Source organism: Pteropus medius, unplaced genomic scaffold, assembly GCF_902729225.1.
Source record: "Pteropus medius unplaced genomic scaffold, Ma_sr-lr_union100, whole genome shotgun sequence".
Taxonomy (NCBI): Eukaryota; Metazoa; Chordata; class Mammalia; order Chiroptera; family Pteropodidae; genus Pteropus; species Pteropus medius.
The window spans coordinates 16,008,730-16,024,549 of NW_024349798.1; the positions used below are offsets into that span (position 1 = coordinate 16,008,730).

General features: G+C 42.9%; 2 protein-coding genes, 1 long non-coding RNA gene and 1 pseudogene across 15 annotated transcripts in view; 1 reads left to right on the forward strand and 3 right to left on the reverse strand.

Annotated features, from left to right (window-relative positions):
• Window positions 1–7,064, reverse strand: part of COQ7 (coenzyme Q7, hydroxylase) — a 32,384-nt gene extending 25,320 nt beyond the window's left edge. For 11 of the 12 annotated variants that reach the window (XM_039885461.1, XM_039885459.1, XM_039885458.1 and 8 more), the window contains exons 1-6: window positions 6,902–7,064; window positions 3,368–3,546; window positions 2,287–2,401; window positions 1,421–1,557; window positions 674–742; window positions 164–242 (exon numbers count right to left, since the gene is read on the reverse strand). In XM_039885461.1, the coding sequence (XP_039741395.1) occupies window positions 165–242; window positions 674–742; window positions 1,421–1,557; window positions 2,287–2,401; window positions 3,368–3,546; window positions 6,902–6,977 (654 nt within the window). In that variant the 5' untranslated portion in view covers window positions 6,978–7,064 and the 3' untranslated portion in view covers window position 164. The remainder of the gene's footprint in view (window positions 1–163; window positions 243–673; window positions 743–1,420; window positions 1,558–2,286; window positions 2,402–3,367; window positions 3,547–6,901) is intronic. The other variant, XM_039885449.1, reaches the window with a different exon arrangement.
• Window positions 7,045–8,777, forward strand: LOC120620453 (uncharacterized). The gene is made up of 2 exons (XR_005657871.1): window positions 7,045–7,262; window positions 8,320–8,777. It is a non-coding gene; the product is annotated as an uncharacterized LOC120620453 (long non-coding RNA).
• A 1,036-nt stretch (window positions 8,778–9,813) lies between these two features.
• Window positions 9,814–15,820, reverse strand: part of TMC7 (transmembrane channel like 7) — a 43,594-nt gene continuing 37,587 nt past the window's right edge. Inside the window, exons 14-16 of one of the 2 annotated variants that reach the window (XM_039885446.1) lie at window positions 14,470–14,625; window positions 12,744–12,822; window positions 9,814–11,936 (exon numbers count right to left, since the gene is read on the reverse strand). In XM_039885446.1, the coding sequence (XP_039741380.1) occupies window positions 11,871–11,936; window positions 12,744–12,822; window positions 14,470–14,625 (301 nt within the window). In that variant the 3' untranslated portion in view covers window positions 9,814–11,870. Of the gene's footprint in view, window positions 11,937–12,743; window positions 12,875–14,469; window positions 14,626–15,820 lie in introns of those variants that run through there. The other variant, XM_039885447.1, reaches the window with a different exon arrangement.
• Window positions 13,692–13,810, reverse strand: LOC120620710 (uncharacterized; annotated as a pseudogene).

Below are 15,820 nucleotides of genomic sequence, written 5' to 3' on the forward strand. Positions count from 1 at the left end.
ATGAAGCCTTTCCTTTTCTCGAAAGCCGATGTCCTAGCATGGGCTTCTGTGCGTGCTAGGCAGCGAGCCCTTGCTCAGTAATGGTAACTGGCTATTTCCTTTCCCGCCAATGTCACTCGTTAAATTACTGTCATCTTTTATAGACAGGGAAAAGCGGACATACCTTAAAATCTTTCTGATAGATATATTGCCGCGCTGCATCCAGCCTGGATAACCTTCTTCAAAACGGCATACGCTGGAGCCTGTCAGAGACAACAACAGTAAGCCGAGCAAAGAAACACGTTCTGTGTTGGCGTCTAGCTGTGAAGTACAGGCCTCGCATGGCACGGCTGGGACTTCTCTGGATAGCAAATAAGATCTAAGAAACAATTCATTTTAGTTTGGGAAAAAAAAATCTATTCAAAAGATTAGAATGCTTAAGCACTGAGTCATCTGGTTTCTCACCAAAATGGGGACAAAGCTGCTAGAAAAAAGATAAAGGAGGAAGCAAGAAACAGGATTCCCAGTTCAGGCAGGTGCCTTTGCTCGCTTTTTGTCAAAGCAGTGGACTGGTTTTCTTTCTGTGGCGGTCACTCTGAAATCTATTTTCCTGGGAACAGAAACCTTCCTCCCCTCCACCCTCCATGTAAGGTGCCCGAAGCGCCATAAGCCAACAGCAAAGGCGGGTCCTCACCAGTTCTGCATCATGTTCAAGGCCTATGTCATGGTGCTCGAGCTCTTCATCTCGAAATTTCTTAAGCACCTAGTTGAAGAAATCGAAGCAAGTCAGCATTCCAACTCTCCTGCTGTTCTGTCTTATTTTGGAGGGTAAAGCCTTATATTAGTATCTAAGACAGGGGTTGGCAAACTTTTCCTATAAAGGGCCAGAATCAATACTTTAAGTTTCACACACTGTATGGTCCCCACTGTAACTACTCAACTCTGCCACAGTAGAGGGGACAGCAGCCATGGACATGTTGATGAATCAGTATGACTATGTTCCAACAAAACATTATTTACAGAAAAGGTGGTCAGCCACAGGCCATAATTTATCAACCCCTGATTTAGGCCTAAAAAAAAAAAAAAAAATTAAACAGTTCCTTTACACACTATGGAAAGTTATTTGAGAGCAACCCTTAGTTCATTTAATTTGTAGGATCTGTGCCCACAGCATTGCTCAGGGTCTACCAATAATCTGGAATTAGAGAGAAGATAGGCCTGAGGTCAGGAGACACAGGTTCTAGTCCCAGCTCTGCCTGAGCATGTGACCAGGGCACACAGCTTCAGCTCTCTGCGCCCTAGTTGGCCTGCCTTTAAAATGAGGTGCTGATTTACATTCCCAAGGTCGCATCATCCCCTAACATTCTATTTTTCTTCTTACCAAACTGTGTACGTTCCCCTTTCCCCTTTCCCAGCCCCCTCCCGGAGCAGAGTTGAATACCTGCAGAAGCTCCTCATATTTTTCAGGATCCTCCATCAGTGTCCTGATCTGGTTGTTGTAGTGATGCGCTATGGACTCTTCCACAGCTACAGTGCAGGCCATCGCTCCCTCCTTGCCCAGCAGGGCGGTTCCCGCACCTGGAATTGTCCAATCCACAGCGGTAAAGGATGGGATGATACCGCCGGCAGGGAGAGCATGTCAGGTCGGGCCTGTCAGCCTGGGCACCATGAGCTTTGGGCTGGATATTCCCTGCTGTGTGGGCTGCCCTGTGCATTGTGGGATGTTAAGCAGCGTGCCTGGCCTCTACTTACGAGATGCTGGTAGCATCCCCAGGTGTGACACCAAAAATGTCTCTAGATGTTGCCAGGTGTCCTCAAGAGCAACCTGCCCGCGCTGAAAACCACGGTTTTACATGGGACCAAGTCAGAGTATTAAACCCTGAATCAAACAGTAAAAATGCTATTCTCTTTTCAATGCTCTTCCTAACCTGATTATGACAAGGAGAAAGTCATCGTTTGGGGTGAGTATGACCTTGATGCTTCTATGCCATTTACTCTCCTCCCTTTTTAAGGGTGAGCAGATCTCAGGTTTAGAACCTTGGTCAGAGAACATGATCTGGCCACAGTTGAATTACTCAAGCTTTCTTGCCCCCTCTGTTGTATTTTTACTGTACCTTCTATTTATAAAACTAATTTTAAGATTCTATCTTAAATAAATTTAAGCAAAAAAAAAAAAGTCAATTTAACTTCAGAAAAATATTAAGTAAATTAAAAAAAATTGCAGGAGGACCAATGGTGAAGTGGCACTTAAATGATGTAATCGCCCCGGACCCCGGGTGCCCACAGCCCTTCTGGATGGACACGCACCCAGTGTGAACCCCACCACGTTCCAAAAGGGCATCAGCACCGTCGGCCGGACCCTGAATGTAACCATCAATTCGCTGAACTTCTTCAAGTGGTCCTTTTCCTGATCCCACATTTTCTGCAAACAACATAATAAAGACACGTAAGCGTTCCCTCCAGGAAGCGAAGTGCCCTGCCCGTGAACCACGGTCCCAGCATCGGCCCCTCAGACCCCCTGCGTTTAGCTCATTTCAAAATTAGGAGCACAGAATATTAGCTATTGTGTAATTTCCTTCCAGATTGCTAGCACATAAATATCATTTACATCAAGGGAGAAAAGGCAGATGATGATCACAGTTAACACATAGCGCTTCCAGTGCCAGGCGCTGTCAAACAGCTTTATAGAGGCAGCTTATTTAAGCTGCTCGACCACTTCGTGAAGGACAAACTATATTATCCCCATTATACAGATGAAGAAAGTGAGGCACAGAGAGGTTAAGTAACTTGCCCAAGGACTCAGAGCAGGCAATTTAACTTGAGCTAAGTGTCCATTACGTGCCAGGCATATTAGCTGTTCCACACTAGCTCATTTACTCCTCACCAAAACCCAACAAGGTAGGTGTCAGCCCATTTTGCAGATATGGAAATGGAACTCAGCGGTCACATGACTTCTCTAAGGTCACACAGGTAGGAGGTCTGTATGGCTACTGAGCCCAGGCCCCTCCCTCTGCATCTCAGTATAAAGTATCTCCACTGGGCTCCACGGGGGGCAGAACCACAATCTGTTGGCAACTGGTACTTTCACCTAACGTGGTGATTCTCAACCTCTTTTTCATTGTCACTCGCCCCCGTGAAGTTTTAATAGTATGGATAATACTGTGTATCTGTTTATGTACAAGATGTCTATCTCTGGTCTATACATAAAAAGAATAATATGCTTTTCACTCTCCCCTCCCCGGTATCCGATTTTCACTCTCTTGCAGACAACAGCACGTCCCTTGAGAATGTACGACCTAATGTCATTCATTACTCGAAGGCCTGTGGCTCCTCCCCCGCCCCCACCCCGGAGTCAGCAGCCCAGACTGAGACAGAAAGCAGTGCCCACCTGAATGACGGGCCCAACGCTCGACCGACCCAGGATGGCCATCTGCCCTGCGTAGATGCGGTTCGCTCCGTATTCACCTGCGTGATCCACCCGGAGTATTCGACCCACCGCCGTCTGACTGCCGCTGTCTAAGATCATTCCTGAACTGCGAAACCTGACACCGATTCTTCTTCCATAAGCTGCAATGCAAGTGTTTATTCTTCATTACTTTCAGGTAAATTGAGATGTTTCCGTTTTACAGAGAGAAGAAAGGGAAATCTTAGAACAAAGGTCACGGATGAGTTCCTTGCAGGCTGGTACGCCCATAAGTGTATTCTGTTTAACCTGCAGTGGTTTTTTTTTTTAACGAGTGAATTAGTTCCCAACGCTTAGAAGATTTTAGCTAACAATCTGGATTCTGGCTTCACTTGAAGTGTATCTAGACAACCTGAGCCTGTCTTCTCCCCAGGCAGTTACTGTGGCCGCTGCATCCAGATGGGCGTGGTTCTCCTGTTCACCCCTCCTGGCCCGCTTTGTTCCCAACTCTGATTGCACAGAATCTCCTAGGGAGCTTCACCACTACAGATGCTCCTCCCCAGTCGATCTCTGGGAGAGCAGCACTGATAGTTTTAAAAAGCCCCGGGCATGAATCTTCTCTGCAGCCAAGGTTGAGGACCACAGATACGTTCTCTTAAAACACCTGCGCCCATGGGCATCTGATATGGAGAACCGAGCCTCAGAACTTAGGTTTCATCACATTATGGTACATAACCAATTCAGCTGAACAACTCTTGCCTTCAAAACGTAAATTCTTCAGGACAGATCTCTCTAAAAACCGCATGATAGTAACACCTTGACTGTATTCTCTGAACCTTGTATGAAGACATCCCAAAAGTGTTTTCCTTAAGAGAAGGGTTTTGTAATGCGTTTAAGTGTGCACAGTGTTATCGCCCCATTTTGTAGATGTGGAAGTGGAGAGCCAGAGAGACCATTTAGTTTGCAATGTGAACTTTGAAATGTATTGGTATCATCCTGAGATGTGTTCCAAGGCTCTCATATATGACTCTTACGTCTCCAATAGATATTTCTTTTCATTTAGGCTAACTTCAATACCTAGGAAAATGTGCGGAAAAATTTAATTTGGGTACAACTGTACTTTTTTCGTTAAAAAAGCTTGAGTGCTTTGGTCATATGGTGATGGGGTGGGCCTGGTGGAATTTGGGGTGGCTCTGCATTGGAACTTTTTGGCCACATGGAATTTTAAATGCCTCACTCTAAGCAAAGGAGCATGGATGTGGAGGTCTGGAGCATGGTGACCTTGCTTTGACCTATTCTGCACAACCTACTCCATCTCACTGAGCATATTTGACTCAAGAAACTGTACAGAGCCCAGGAACTAGACACCAAGAACTGAATGGAGTCCAAGTTCTGCCAAGTGTAATGTACCACTCAGTTCTGTGCCTTCAGACAATGGGTCACCGTGGTCCGTGGCCATGTTTTTATGTGGAGAACAATTTGAGATGTTTGATAAAGTCAAGGTAGCCTGTCACAGGTTTTTGCCTCCAAGGACTGCTGCTGCCATCAATCTGACCTCCTTGCAGAAAGGTGGGGCCCAGAATTGAAACTGAAAATGATGAGCTGGCTCTATTTCTCAAAATAATCTTGTTTGCTTGTTCTCTCATCTGTTACTCCCACTCAAAAATATGTTTATGGAAAAAACTTTAAAGACAATCCAGTACTCTTAAAATCCATTTACTGAAAAATAGCAAGGGGCTGAGTACACAAGATGAGTTCAAACACACAGCTGACTTTTGATGTAGGATTCTATTTATAATAAAAACATACTAGGCTGTTTCCTGGCACTGCAACGCCTGTTCAGATTCAGGCACCTAATAAACGATTTGGCGGGGTGGGGGCAGGGGATACGAAGGATTGGGTATCATATTTGTCATTTCTATCTTTTCACAATCTCTGTAAGGTGCCTTTAATTAAAGCATGGCTGGACCATAGGAAAGGCACAGAGCTAGTGTCAGAAAATACATGTTCTGTCTCAAACACTAACCCTGGACAAATCAAACTTGCCATTTCTTACATATGAGATTGGTAATAATCCATTTTTTTCCTTTTCAAGAGAAAATATACCAAAAAAAAAAACCCCCAAAACCCTTTTTATTGAGTTATGAAGACAAATGATATAGGAATCAAAGCAACTTTACAAATGAAAAAAGAATGATTCCTATTCTGTTATATTCATTGGCTCAACAAAGGAGCATTAAAATTCATTTTCAACAATCCTGAGTTTTGCCTGCACTGTCAGTCTGAAATAAAATTGAGAAAAAATAACTTGAGGCTCAGTGCTAGAAGCTCTCAAAAGCATCATTTCACATTCATGTTTTCCCAAAGTGTGAAACACATACATACCAGTGGTGATACCTAGAAGATTTTAAGTTGTACACAGGAAGATCTTATGTGCCTTACAGGCGTTACAAAACACCTATGTAGTAAGTTATCTTCTTTCAATTCTCTTCCAATCCTTTTGATTTCCTCAAGGAGACTGCCTCAGTTTGCAGCTGACTTTATGTGAAGACCTTCCTAACATTTGCTAATCTCTTTTTGACAGAAAGAAATATGATCTTAGGATCAAGCCTTGATAGGCAACGATATCTATTTACAATTTAATAACTGTGTTTTCAGCATATTTATTTTTTACGGTTACTCTATTTGGGGCAGGTGATACTGCTCTTCTGTTTACCATCAGGGTTTAATTTCCCTGAATTATTTACCTTAAAAATGTAACGCGGTTATAGAAAAAAACATATTTAATAATCAGAAGTACAAATAGTGTTGCCATAAGGCAGAATCCTGAAGACAGTACACAAACTATTTCACTTTGAGAAAACGACCTCACAATTTTCTGAGGCAGCTCAGATGAAACAAAGAAGGAGCCCAAGTCCTCCTACTCCAGATTCGACGTTCTTTCCACTGCCGTGGTGCTTCTCGAACTTTCTAGTGCATACGGATCATTCCAAGAGCTTGTTAAAATACTACAGATAGAGCGACCCAGTAGGTCAGGGGAGTGACCTCAGAACCTGCATTTCTAACAAGTTAGGGGACAGGAATGGCGGGAAGCAGACGCTGCTGGTCGCATGACTACACTTTGCTTGGCAAGGCCCTGAGCTATGGCAACGATGACACACACACCCCTGGGACACTGAACTTTCAAAGTCGCCAACTGTCCTAAGCCCAGAATGCAGACCGCACCTGCGGTGACGTCACGGCACAGGTGTGCAGTTCCCCAACGTGCCAACCTTCTGCGGCCGCCCCAGAGCGTCACTGAGGAAAACCACCCCTTTCCCAGACGAATCGCACCCCCGCGCGCACTACAGGCCCCACCCCGCCGCCAGCGCCCCCGGGTTTCCAGCCACAAGTTGCGCTCCGTCGCAGCCCTGTGACGTATGTAAACGCGTCCCCCGTGACCTCTCCGGTCCAAACCCGTGGCGAAAATTCCCTGACTTGCCGGCTCAGCGCAGGATGGCGGCCGCGCTCCCCCTTTACCTGAGAGGGTCCGCGGGCCGCCGCAGGTGCGCACCGGCCACAGGGAGCGAGACGCCACCGCCCGGGCGCAGCTCATTGCCGCGACAACAGAGCAACCACTCTCGTGAGAGAAGCCGGCCAAGCGCGCCCTTGCGGCTGACTGATGACGCACGGCTTACGTAAGCAGGACGCTACCCGCATTTGCATTGGCGGAAACGTCCCTAGACCCCCTGCTTCCATTCGATTGGTTGGAAACGGCAAATGCAAAGATTCTATTGGATGCGGTCGCTATCAATCACTCAGAAGTTCGACAGCGGTGAACGAGACTTGGGTTGCCATGGAGATGAGAACGCTAACTTGTTCTTTCAAAGATCCCGACAAGGTAAAGATTTCTTCACCTAAATTCCTGGGAAAGAGGACTATGAGGAAATTATTTATTGGCATAACCACCTTCTGCTTTAGCAACGTGGAAGATTTTTTTTCTCTATTTGTATCCCACATCCACTTTAAAATAGAAGAAATTACATGCTGAAATTAAGTTTACCAAGTGACCAATAGTGTTATCTCTAGGTGTTGGGCTGACAGATGACTTAAAATTCCTTTCTAGTTCTTTTCTCTGTGTTCAGGTTTTCTACAGATAACGTGTATTATTTTTTCTGTCCATCTCACTGTTGCTGCGTGCTTATATCGGTGCAAATTGGTTTCTTGGGGGATGGTGTGGGGAGATTTAGCAACATATATCATACTTTTAAAAGTGCATAACCAATGTGTCAATGTAGATTCATCACTTGTAACAAACGTACCACTCTGGTAGGGATGTTGATGAAGGGGGGAGGTCTGTGTATATGTGGGGTAGGAGTTATGGGAAATCCTTGTACCTTCCTCTCAATTTTGCTATGAATCTAACACTGCTCTGAAAATGAAGTGTTAAGGAAAATTTTTGTTAGAAATGTTTTAAAAATGTATATCCGCTGATATAGCAATCCTACTTCTAGGGATCTATCCGATGGAAATAATTTTTCAAATGTGTAAAGTGTGTATGTGAGGGCAAAAACAATCAAAGCTGCATACTTGGAAATGATATATAACAAAACGTTTAGTATTGGTAACTTCAGAGGTTGGAATTATGAGAAGGGGCTTTCCTTTTCTACTTTACACTCTTTGATTTTATATATGCACACATATACACATATATGTCTTTTATCTAAGTTACTATAAAACATTTAGGATATACTGCTATTGTAAAATGAAGTTGCTATTTTCAAATTAATACTCTGCAATAATTTAAAATTATGATGAACTATTGTATAGCTTTTTAAACCCAAATACTTAGTGAAAGTGAGGGTGGTATAAGTTTCATGTATGTCTCCCCGAAAGTGTAAATCTGGCTCTCGAAAGCCTTAAAATGTTCTAAACCTTTGCTGTAATTTTACTTCTAGGTCTCCACCTCTAAGAAAAAAAATGTTGACAAAGATGGATGTCCCAGTTATTTATTATCAGGAAAATTTGGAAAGAAAATGTTAAGCAGCACAGGAATGTTTAAAAAGATTCATCTGTATGATGTTATTATGGAGCCCATTGACATGTTTATAAAGAACTTTTGATAACAGAAGAAAACACTTACGTTAAGTGAAAAATGAGAATATCAACATTCTTTTTCTTCTTCTCGTCCTCCCTCCCTCCACCTGTACTTCCTATCTTAAAAGGAATTTTTCCAAGATTAACAGTGGCTGCCAACAAATGTTTATACAATTTTTGCCTTTTTTCTCTGTAGTTTTCAACATTCTCCACCTTTTCTATAACAAGTATTTTTATAACGAGAAAACAATTACAAAAACACGAAGCCTATTTTCCCCTAATTCAGTCCTCAAAAATAAAAGTGAATATGTATCTTGTTTTTCCGTTTAAGGATACGTGAACTTTATCCCAGAAAGGTGAAGACACCTTTACAAAATTACACAAGTAAGCAAGTTCAAAGCCATTCCATGTCCCACGCACATCCCGTGTACCAGAAAGAAAATACCGCGAATGGAATTTACTAGTAAAGCCATACACTATATAAAAAAGATACATTCAGAAGTTCTTTCTTCTTAGTATTCAGATCTTACAGTGCCACCCTATCAAAATTAATTCCTTTCGTCTTTAATACTTACCCAAGTAGTTAGCCACAATTAGATATGTAGCTGCAGGAATTTACTTTGTCAACTTAAGAGTTAATGCAAACTAAAGACTCATCTAACTGGATTCTTCTCTTTTTCTGGATGAGAATATTTCGTGATTACAAGAATGTGCAGGGCTGCCTTGATAAAGGACAAGAGCCTATAGCAGAATAGGGCAGAGCAGAGAAATAGAAAAATGCTCTCAGGGACTTTTAAAATCCCAGCTTCCACTGTTTTTAAGGGATAGAGTGGCGGGGGGTGGGGGTGGGGCTGAAAACTAAATACCCAGCAATGAGCAAGTCCTTATGGACGTATACATCAATATGATGGAATTCTATATAGCCATTAAAAAGAATGTGGTGGCTACTTATATGGAGTGATCTTCAAAATGTTATTAAGGAAAATAAAAGGGAGAAGCTCAGAAGTATATATTTCACACATACATATCTGCTCGAATATGTATTATAATTTTCTGGGAGAATAAAACAGACATCGTTAGCAGTGGTTCCCTCTGCAAGGATAGGATGGGGAGTGTTGGAAATAATTTTATGTCTTTTGGGTTTAAAACACACATATACACCCCTCGGCTTTAACAGAGCCAAGGAGTCTTAAAAGCACTTATCTGATGATTTCCTATAATTAAACACTTGCTTCGTCTCTGATTCTAGGAAAAGGCCAAGAGCAACTCTACAAATTGTTGTTTTCCATGATCACATAACTGCTGACAAGAAACCTCTGCAAATTCAAATATACGCAATCACGTTGAAAAACCAAGACTGTTTAATCAGTAGTTTTAATGCACATTGGTTATTGAGCTGCACTTTATCCATTATACAGACATCACTTGAAGTTGTTAAAGGTATCAAAATATATTAAAACGTTCAAGAGGTATGCAAATTAGCAGCACTTAACTAAAACAAATAAATTAGCATATTTCAGTATCAGTTTTATAATAGGGAAGAAAATAGCTTCCATCTCTGACACACACACACACACACACACATGCACACATGCACACAAAGAAAATGTTACTGCCCTCGGAAGCATGGTGAAGGCGAGAACATTATATATATAAATACACTAGGGAGAAATGCCAGCAATTAGAATGTTTTCAAAGTGAGGGCGAAATGAACGTTTGTTTACTCAAAATTCCATGATGCTAGTTATTAGACTTAGAAAGTCATAAACCTTAACAAGCCAGGAAAAGCTTGAAAAGCTCATTGGTCTCACAGGCACGAAAACATCCCTTGTTAATGCCAACTTTGTGCCTGACAAGGGACAAGTGTACAGAAATGTATAAGCTACGGTAAGCTTGCTTTGCTCCTCAGAGCAAAGAGGCGATCATTTTTGAGTAATGGGGGATTGAGAGGGTGGGAAACGCTCTTAACAGCAGTGGCTTTCTAAAACCTGCACCCAGCCTGAAAATTCCACGGTTCCCCAGGAAAGGTTTAGAGCCAGTGAAAAGAAAGAAGCCTCAAACGGTCCACAACAAAACTAAAGTACTTTGAAAAAAGATTCTGAAGATATAAAAATGAAAACCAATTCCATTAAATAATAACTTAGGCTTATATTAAAAGGTTCAGAGCGATCGATTTTGATGAGCTTATGATGAGGTATTTATTTCATACAGTTTTTACTGTAATGAAAATCTTGAGCCACTCTGCATGTTTGGTAACATAAAGGCACGTGCATTTAAAATTTTAAGCACAAGAAAACCAATGATAGCCCTTAAAAAGTATGGATATGTGTAGTTAAGAAACCAGTATTCAGTCTAGTTTGGTACACTGGCACAGGCTGGCTTGATTAACAGGCAGAGAGCTGCAGCCCACATCCCCAAAACACTTAAGCACGTACAAACACAACTCAAATAAACACTCAACAGCCCTTTCCAGCTTGGCTCTGAAACGAGAATGTCCTTCAGAAATAGAGACCTCGGTGCAGGAAGGCAAGTGGCATTCGGAAGAGTGAAAGACAAACTTTGACAGAAAGACAAAATTAAGACAAATTTCTTAATTTTAACGGCACAGGGCCCTCCGCCAAGCCTCTGAACTCAGCGCTGGGAGGGAACTGAAGGCTTGCGGATATCCGGCCCCTCTAAGGCAGCTTTCCCCTGAATATAAGGTAGCAGCAAAATGCCCAGGAAGCTAAGAAATCAATGCTGCCTTCCTAAGCAATCCCCCTCCTCATAAGGCTTATTGCTAGGGCATTCCGAGACTCGTACTCACAAGGCAGTAATGGCTTTGTTCACATATCACTGCCATGTTGTTTAAATTACATAACTGCCCTCCCTCCATGTTCCCCCCATCTGTTCCAAAAATCGTGATTCAAAGCTTTCTCTTCATTTAAAAAAATCAGGTCTCATTTTAAGTCTACAGAACCATTCAAACGGGTCACTACTTCTTAAGGTACACTTCTCAGCCGAAACCTAGAACCTGGTTTAAAAGAACTATCTGGCAGGATGGCCCACAGTTTAAAAGACAGCACATAGACACTTTTACAAATATAAGAGGTCTCTCTTCCTCCATTTTTTGGTATAAAAGCTTCATAAGTCAGTTTTTTTGGGTAGAGTCACTGAGTGGCTGAGTCAACAGGCAAAGTTGTGATTTTGAACCTGCTTTTCTAAGTCACTAAAGCCTTAAGCAGGGACTGGGTTATGTAAACTTGGCCACTGGAGCTGCATATCTGGAGCCACCTGATTCAAGAAAGGCCCGAACTCCAGAAAAATATTTTTTTAAAAATTTCGCTCAAAACCCAGGTGTGCTTTGCAGCCTCGGCAGGTCAGTGAGTCAGCTTATAAGTAACACACGGCAACGTCTTCACCATCGGTCTGGTCAGTTCCTCGTCTCCCTCTGGGCTTCTGTTAGTTTCTGGATTAGATAACGTTTGTCACGACTTTCCTAAAAAATGAAATCGGTTCAAGAACACATTCAATATATTTGGGAACAAATATCATTATTTAGCATGAATTCAACCTAGTAAGTTACCTATGGGGCTGGAGGCTAAGGACCCTGAACACTGGACTATTGTAATGGCCTCCAAACCAGCCAATCATCTTTTAAAGACACACGTAAGACTTCTACTTAATAACCTCCCGGTGGCTTCCTATCACACTCAGAACTTCACCCAAACGTCTGACCAGAGTCCCCGGGCCATGTTGTGACTCTGGCTGCTATTCTAGCATGGCGTCATATTGCCTCTCCGGCCACACCATCCTTCCCCCCAGTCCCCAGGAGTGCCAGGCTCAGTCCCTCGCTGTAGCCTCTGCCTGCTTCTCTCTCCCCCAAGGCCTCCCATAATCGGCTCCTTCTCGTCGTTCAAGTCTCAGCTGTCCAGTGTCACTTCCTCTAAGAGGCCTTCCATGGCCACCTTCTGCAGCAGTAGACGGCCTGCTCGTCTACCTGCCTTTTTCTACTGTCTTTAAAGCCATTGTCGCTATCAGAATTTATCTTCTTTCTTCAACTATTTAATCATCTTGTCTCCCTTCCTCACCACTGTACCCCATCACAGTATGAGGCACAGAGAGTGTTCCACATATACATTGAAGGAATGAATGAGGCAGTGAATGAATGAAGTTAAAGGAGGCCCGGCCCAAAGGCAGAGTTTTAGGGGGCACTGCAGCATTCCTGGGAAAAGTACCACTTTCTGTTATGTGTCCTGGGTAAATGTCCCCAGCCATGACCCCCTGGACCTGTGTCCTTCCTTACCAGGGACAGCTGCTCTCGGAGCTGATCAACGACCCGCTTGTGTGCTCCGGCCAGGGCGATGAAATAAAACATAATAAGGCTGCAACACAAGGTGGAGAGGTCACGAGGGAGTCCGTGCCATTTGGAGGACACTAGAAAAACAACCCGACACATTTCGCCTGGAACGATTTTACTTTTGCTAGAGAAAGAAAATAAAACCCACACGTCTCACAAGCAGAGGGCATCAGAAACGGCCAGAGGGGGTCTATTTGGTGGTGGCAGCAGAGACTGACTCATGTCTTGCTTTTTTAAGTTAATATGAAAAATCACTGATGTTCTCCCCGGCACATGCAACATAACTTAACAAGAAAAGGAGATAGTCCAGAAAGTCAGCTCAGCACGGCATGAACCGGCTATGGATGATCACTGTGGGATCGCTCTGGCTTCAGTTTTCCCATCTGTAAAATGGGGATAATATAGCAAAACCCAGTGGTAACAACTCTGAGTGAAAGCAATTGGCAATTGGCTCCTGGTTTCTGTGCAGCCTCAGATCTCGAATGGGGGCGGTCCAAGTTATTAACTTTGGGGAGCGGGGCAAGTGGAGTGGAGGGCAAACCCCCAGGAAAACAGCAGCCATGAAAGGGAGGTGATTTCCTGTCCCACCTCGCTAGACAGGGCTGAGGAAATGAGGGCCACTGGAAACACTGATGAAAACGATACGCTTTTCCAAGTCCCCCTGGCCAAGGACAAGAATGCTTCCTAAAGGTGGGTGAGTGGGCACGTTCACAGTACAGGGGGAAAAAAACCTAGAATCCGTGAATAATGAGGATTAACTGTAATTAGAATAATGTCTAGCACACAGTAAACCCCCAGTGCACATTTTTTTTTTTTCAGGCGAGGCAACCTTTGGTTGACCTCACAGATTGCAAGGACCTTGCCAGCTTATAATCTCTTATTTTTTATTTTTTATGCCTACAGCACCTGGTCTTCCTAGGTGGTCTCCCATCCAAGTACTAACCAAGCCCGACCCTGCTTAGCTTCCGAGATCAGACGGGATCGGGCTTGTTCAAGCTGGCATGACCATAGACCTCAGTTGCACATTCTAAAGTCATTCTAAGGTGATTAGAATGACTTGAACACAACGTGAATCACTGTACAGCAAAGACCCCTGTCATCCTCGCATATAACACTTGTCATTTCCTGAGCCTTCAATGGCCAGGTTCTCTGCTGAGCACTTTACAGGTATTGCCATGTTCCCTCCTCCTCACAACCTTAAGAGGCACAACCTTAAGGGCTGTTCCCTATCCCTATTTTCCAGGTAAAGAAACTGAAGCCCAGAAAGGATATGTGATGACCTAAAGTTACACAACTTATTAATAGTAGGGCCGGGGGTTCAAGCGCATCCTTCCAACTTCATAGTCTTCTCTCCGCCCAGTAATCAGTTCCTTTTTCGAAGAGCAAGTGATTTCATGAATAATCGGTAATATGAGTAAATAGGTAACTATTATTGGGTTTTTATAAGTCAGGCACTGGGCAAAGTGCCTTATAGGTGCGGTCTTACTGAACCTGCTCAATGACCTTCTGAAAGAATAACTATCATTGTGTCCATTTTCGAGATGGGCAAGTGAGGCTCAGAGAGGCTCAGTAACATATTAAGTACAGCAAGTGAGCTCCCATCTCCCCGTGGCCAGGAACCCACGTGCCTCAGTGGGAAATACTCGCAGGGGGCCAGGTGGTTCTCGCTCACCAGATGATCATGAAGAAAGGCACTGCGAAGGCTTCCGACGTGACGCCATGGACCACAGACTGCAGTGAGCCAGGGAAGGTGCTCACCGTCTTGGGGACCACCTCCCAGGTAGTGTTGAAGTTGGTGAATGGCCCACAGGCTTTCGAGGAAGGGATGCTGCCAGGACATGGACCAAGTAGCTCAGGTGAGGCATGCGCACAGGCTGAGTGTCCCTCCTCTGCACGCCCCCACAGGTCTTTGTTACAGGGACCTGCAAAGAACCACCTGACCTCATGGCTTTCTAGAATATTCTGGGGAAAAAAATGCTGAAATTTCATCAAGTCTCGAGACTTTATTTCCAGTTTATAGAAAATTCAGGACAGAAGAACAAGTTAAATGACACCATGAGAAAATCAGATGAATCTAGAATGTGGGGATTCGATTCTTCGGTATCTTAACTTAGAGGTGCAGAAATGGGCCTGGACTCTTTGAAGAATCAAACATTAAAAGATTAAAAAGACATAACAATCAAATGCAATAGGTAAACCTTGAAAGATCCTCATTTTTAAAATAAAGCTATAAATGACTGTTGGGGGACAATGGGAGAAATTTGAAAATGACAAGAATATGATGTACTAATTTCCTCGGGTGTGATAATGTTACTGCAGATGCATAAGGAGAATGTTCTTATTTTTAGGAGCTGCATGCTCAAGGATTTAGGGATGAACATCATGGTGCCTATTACATTGTGGTTATTACTTCAACTCCTCTATAGATTTGAAAATTTTCAAAATAAAAAGTAGAGAAAAAATAAATAAAATTACAATGGAAAAACTTGTTAATTTAGCCCTACAAAGAACTGCCTATATTCACATCACAAAGTTCTGTGTATAAGATTTTCCATTGCAACTATGTTTTTACAGATAAAAATAAATTCCTGAAAACAACCTCAATGTTGCTTAAGAAAATGCATGAACAATTTATTATCCCTTCACACAACGGAATACTAAAGAATCACAGATACACAGGGACATATAGATGTGACTGTCTCTTAAAAAAATTAAGTACGTAGTTAGGAAATGGGATTGGAAAATGAATTTCTACTGTATACTCTTTTATACTTTCTGGATTTTTGTGCCAGGTACGTGAACTTATATTTTAAAAAATAAGGGCTGAAAAACTTTTAAAGAATGAGAGTCCTATATGTGCTAGCATGGAGAAGGGCACAATATAAAAATAAAAATTAAGAAAGCTGCCAAACATTATCCCATACGTATTTTGAAAAAATACATTTTTCATAATGGATTCCTAGAAGTATTCATAAAATGTTTACAGTAGTTACCTCTGCAAAGTAGGACTAAGTTGAGGACAG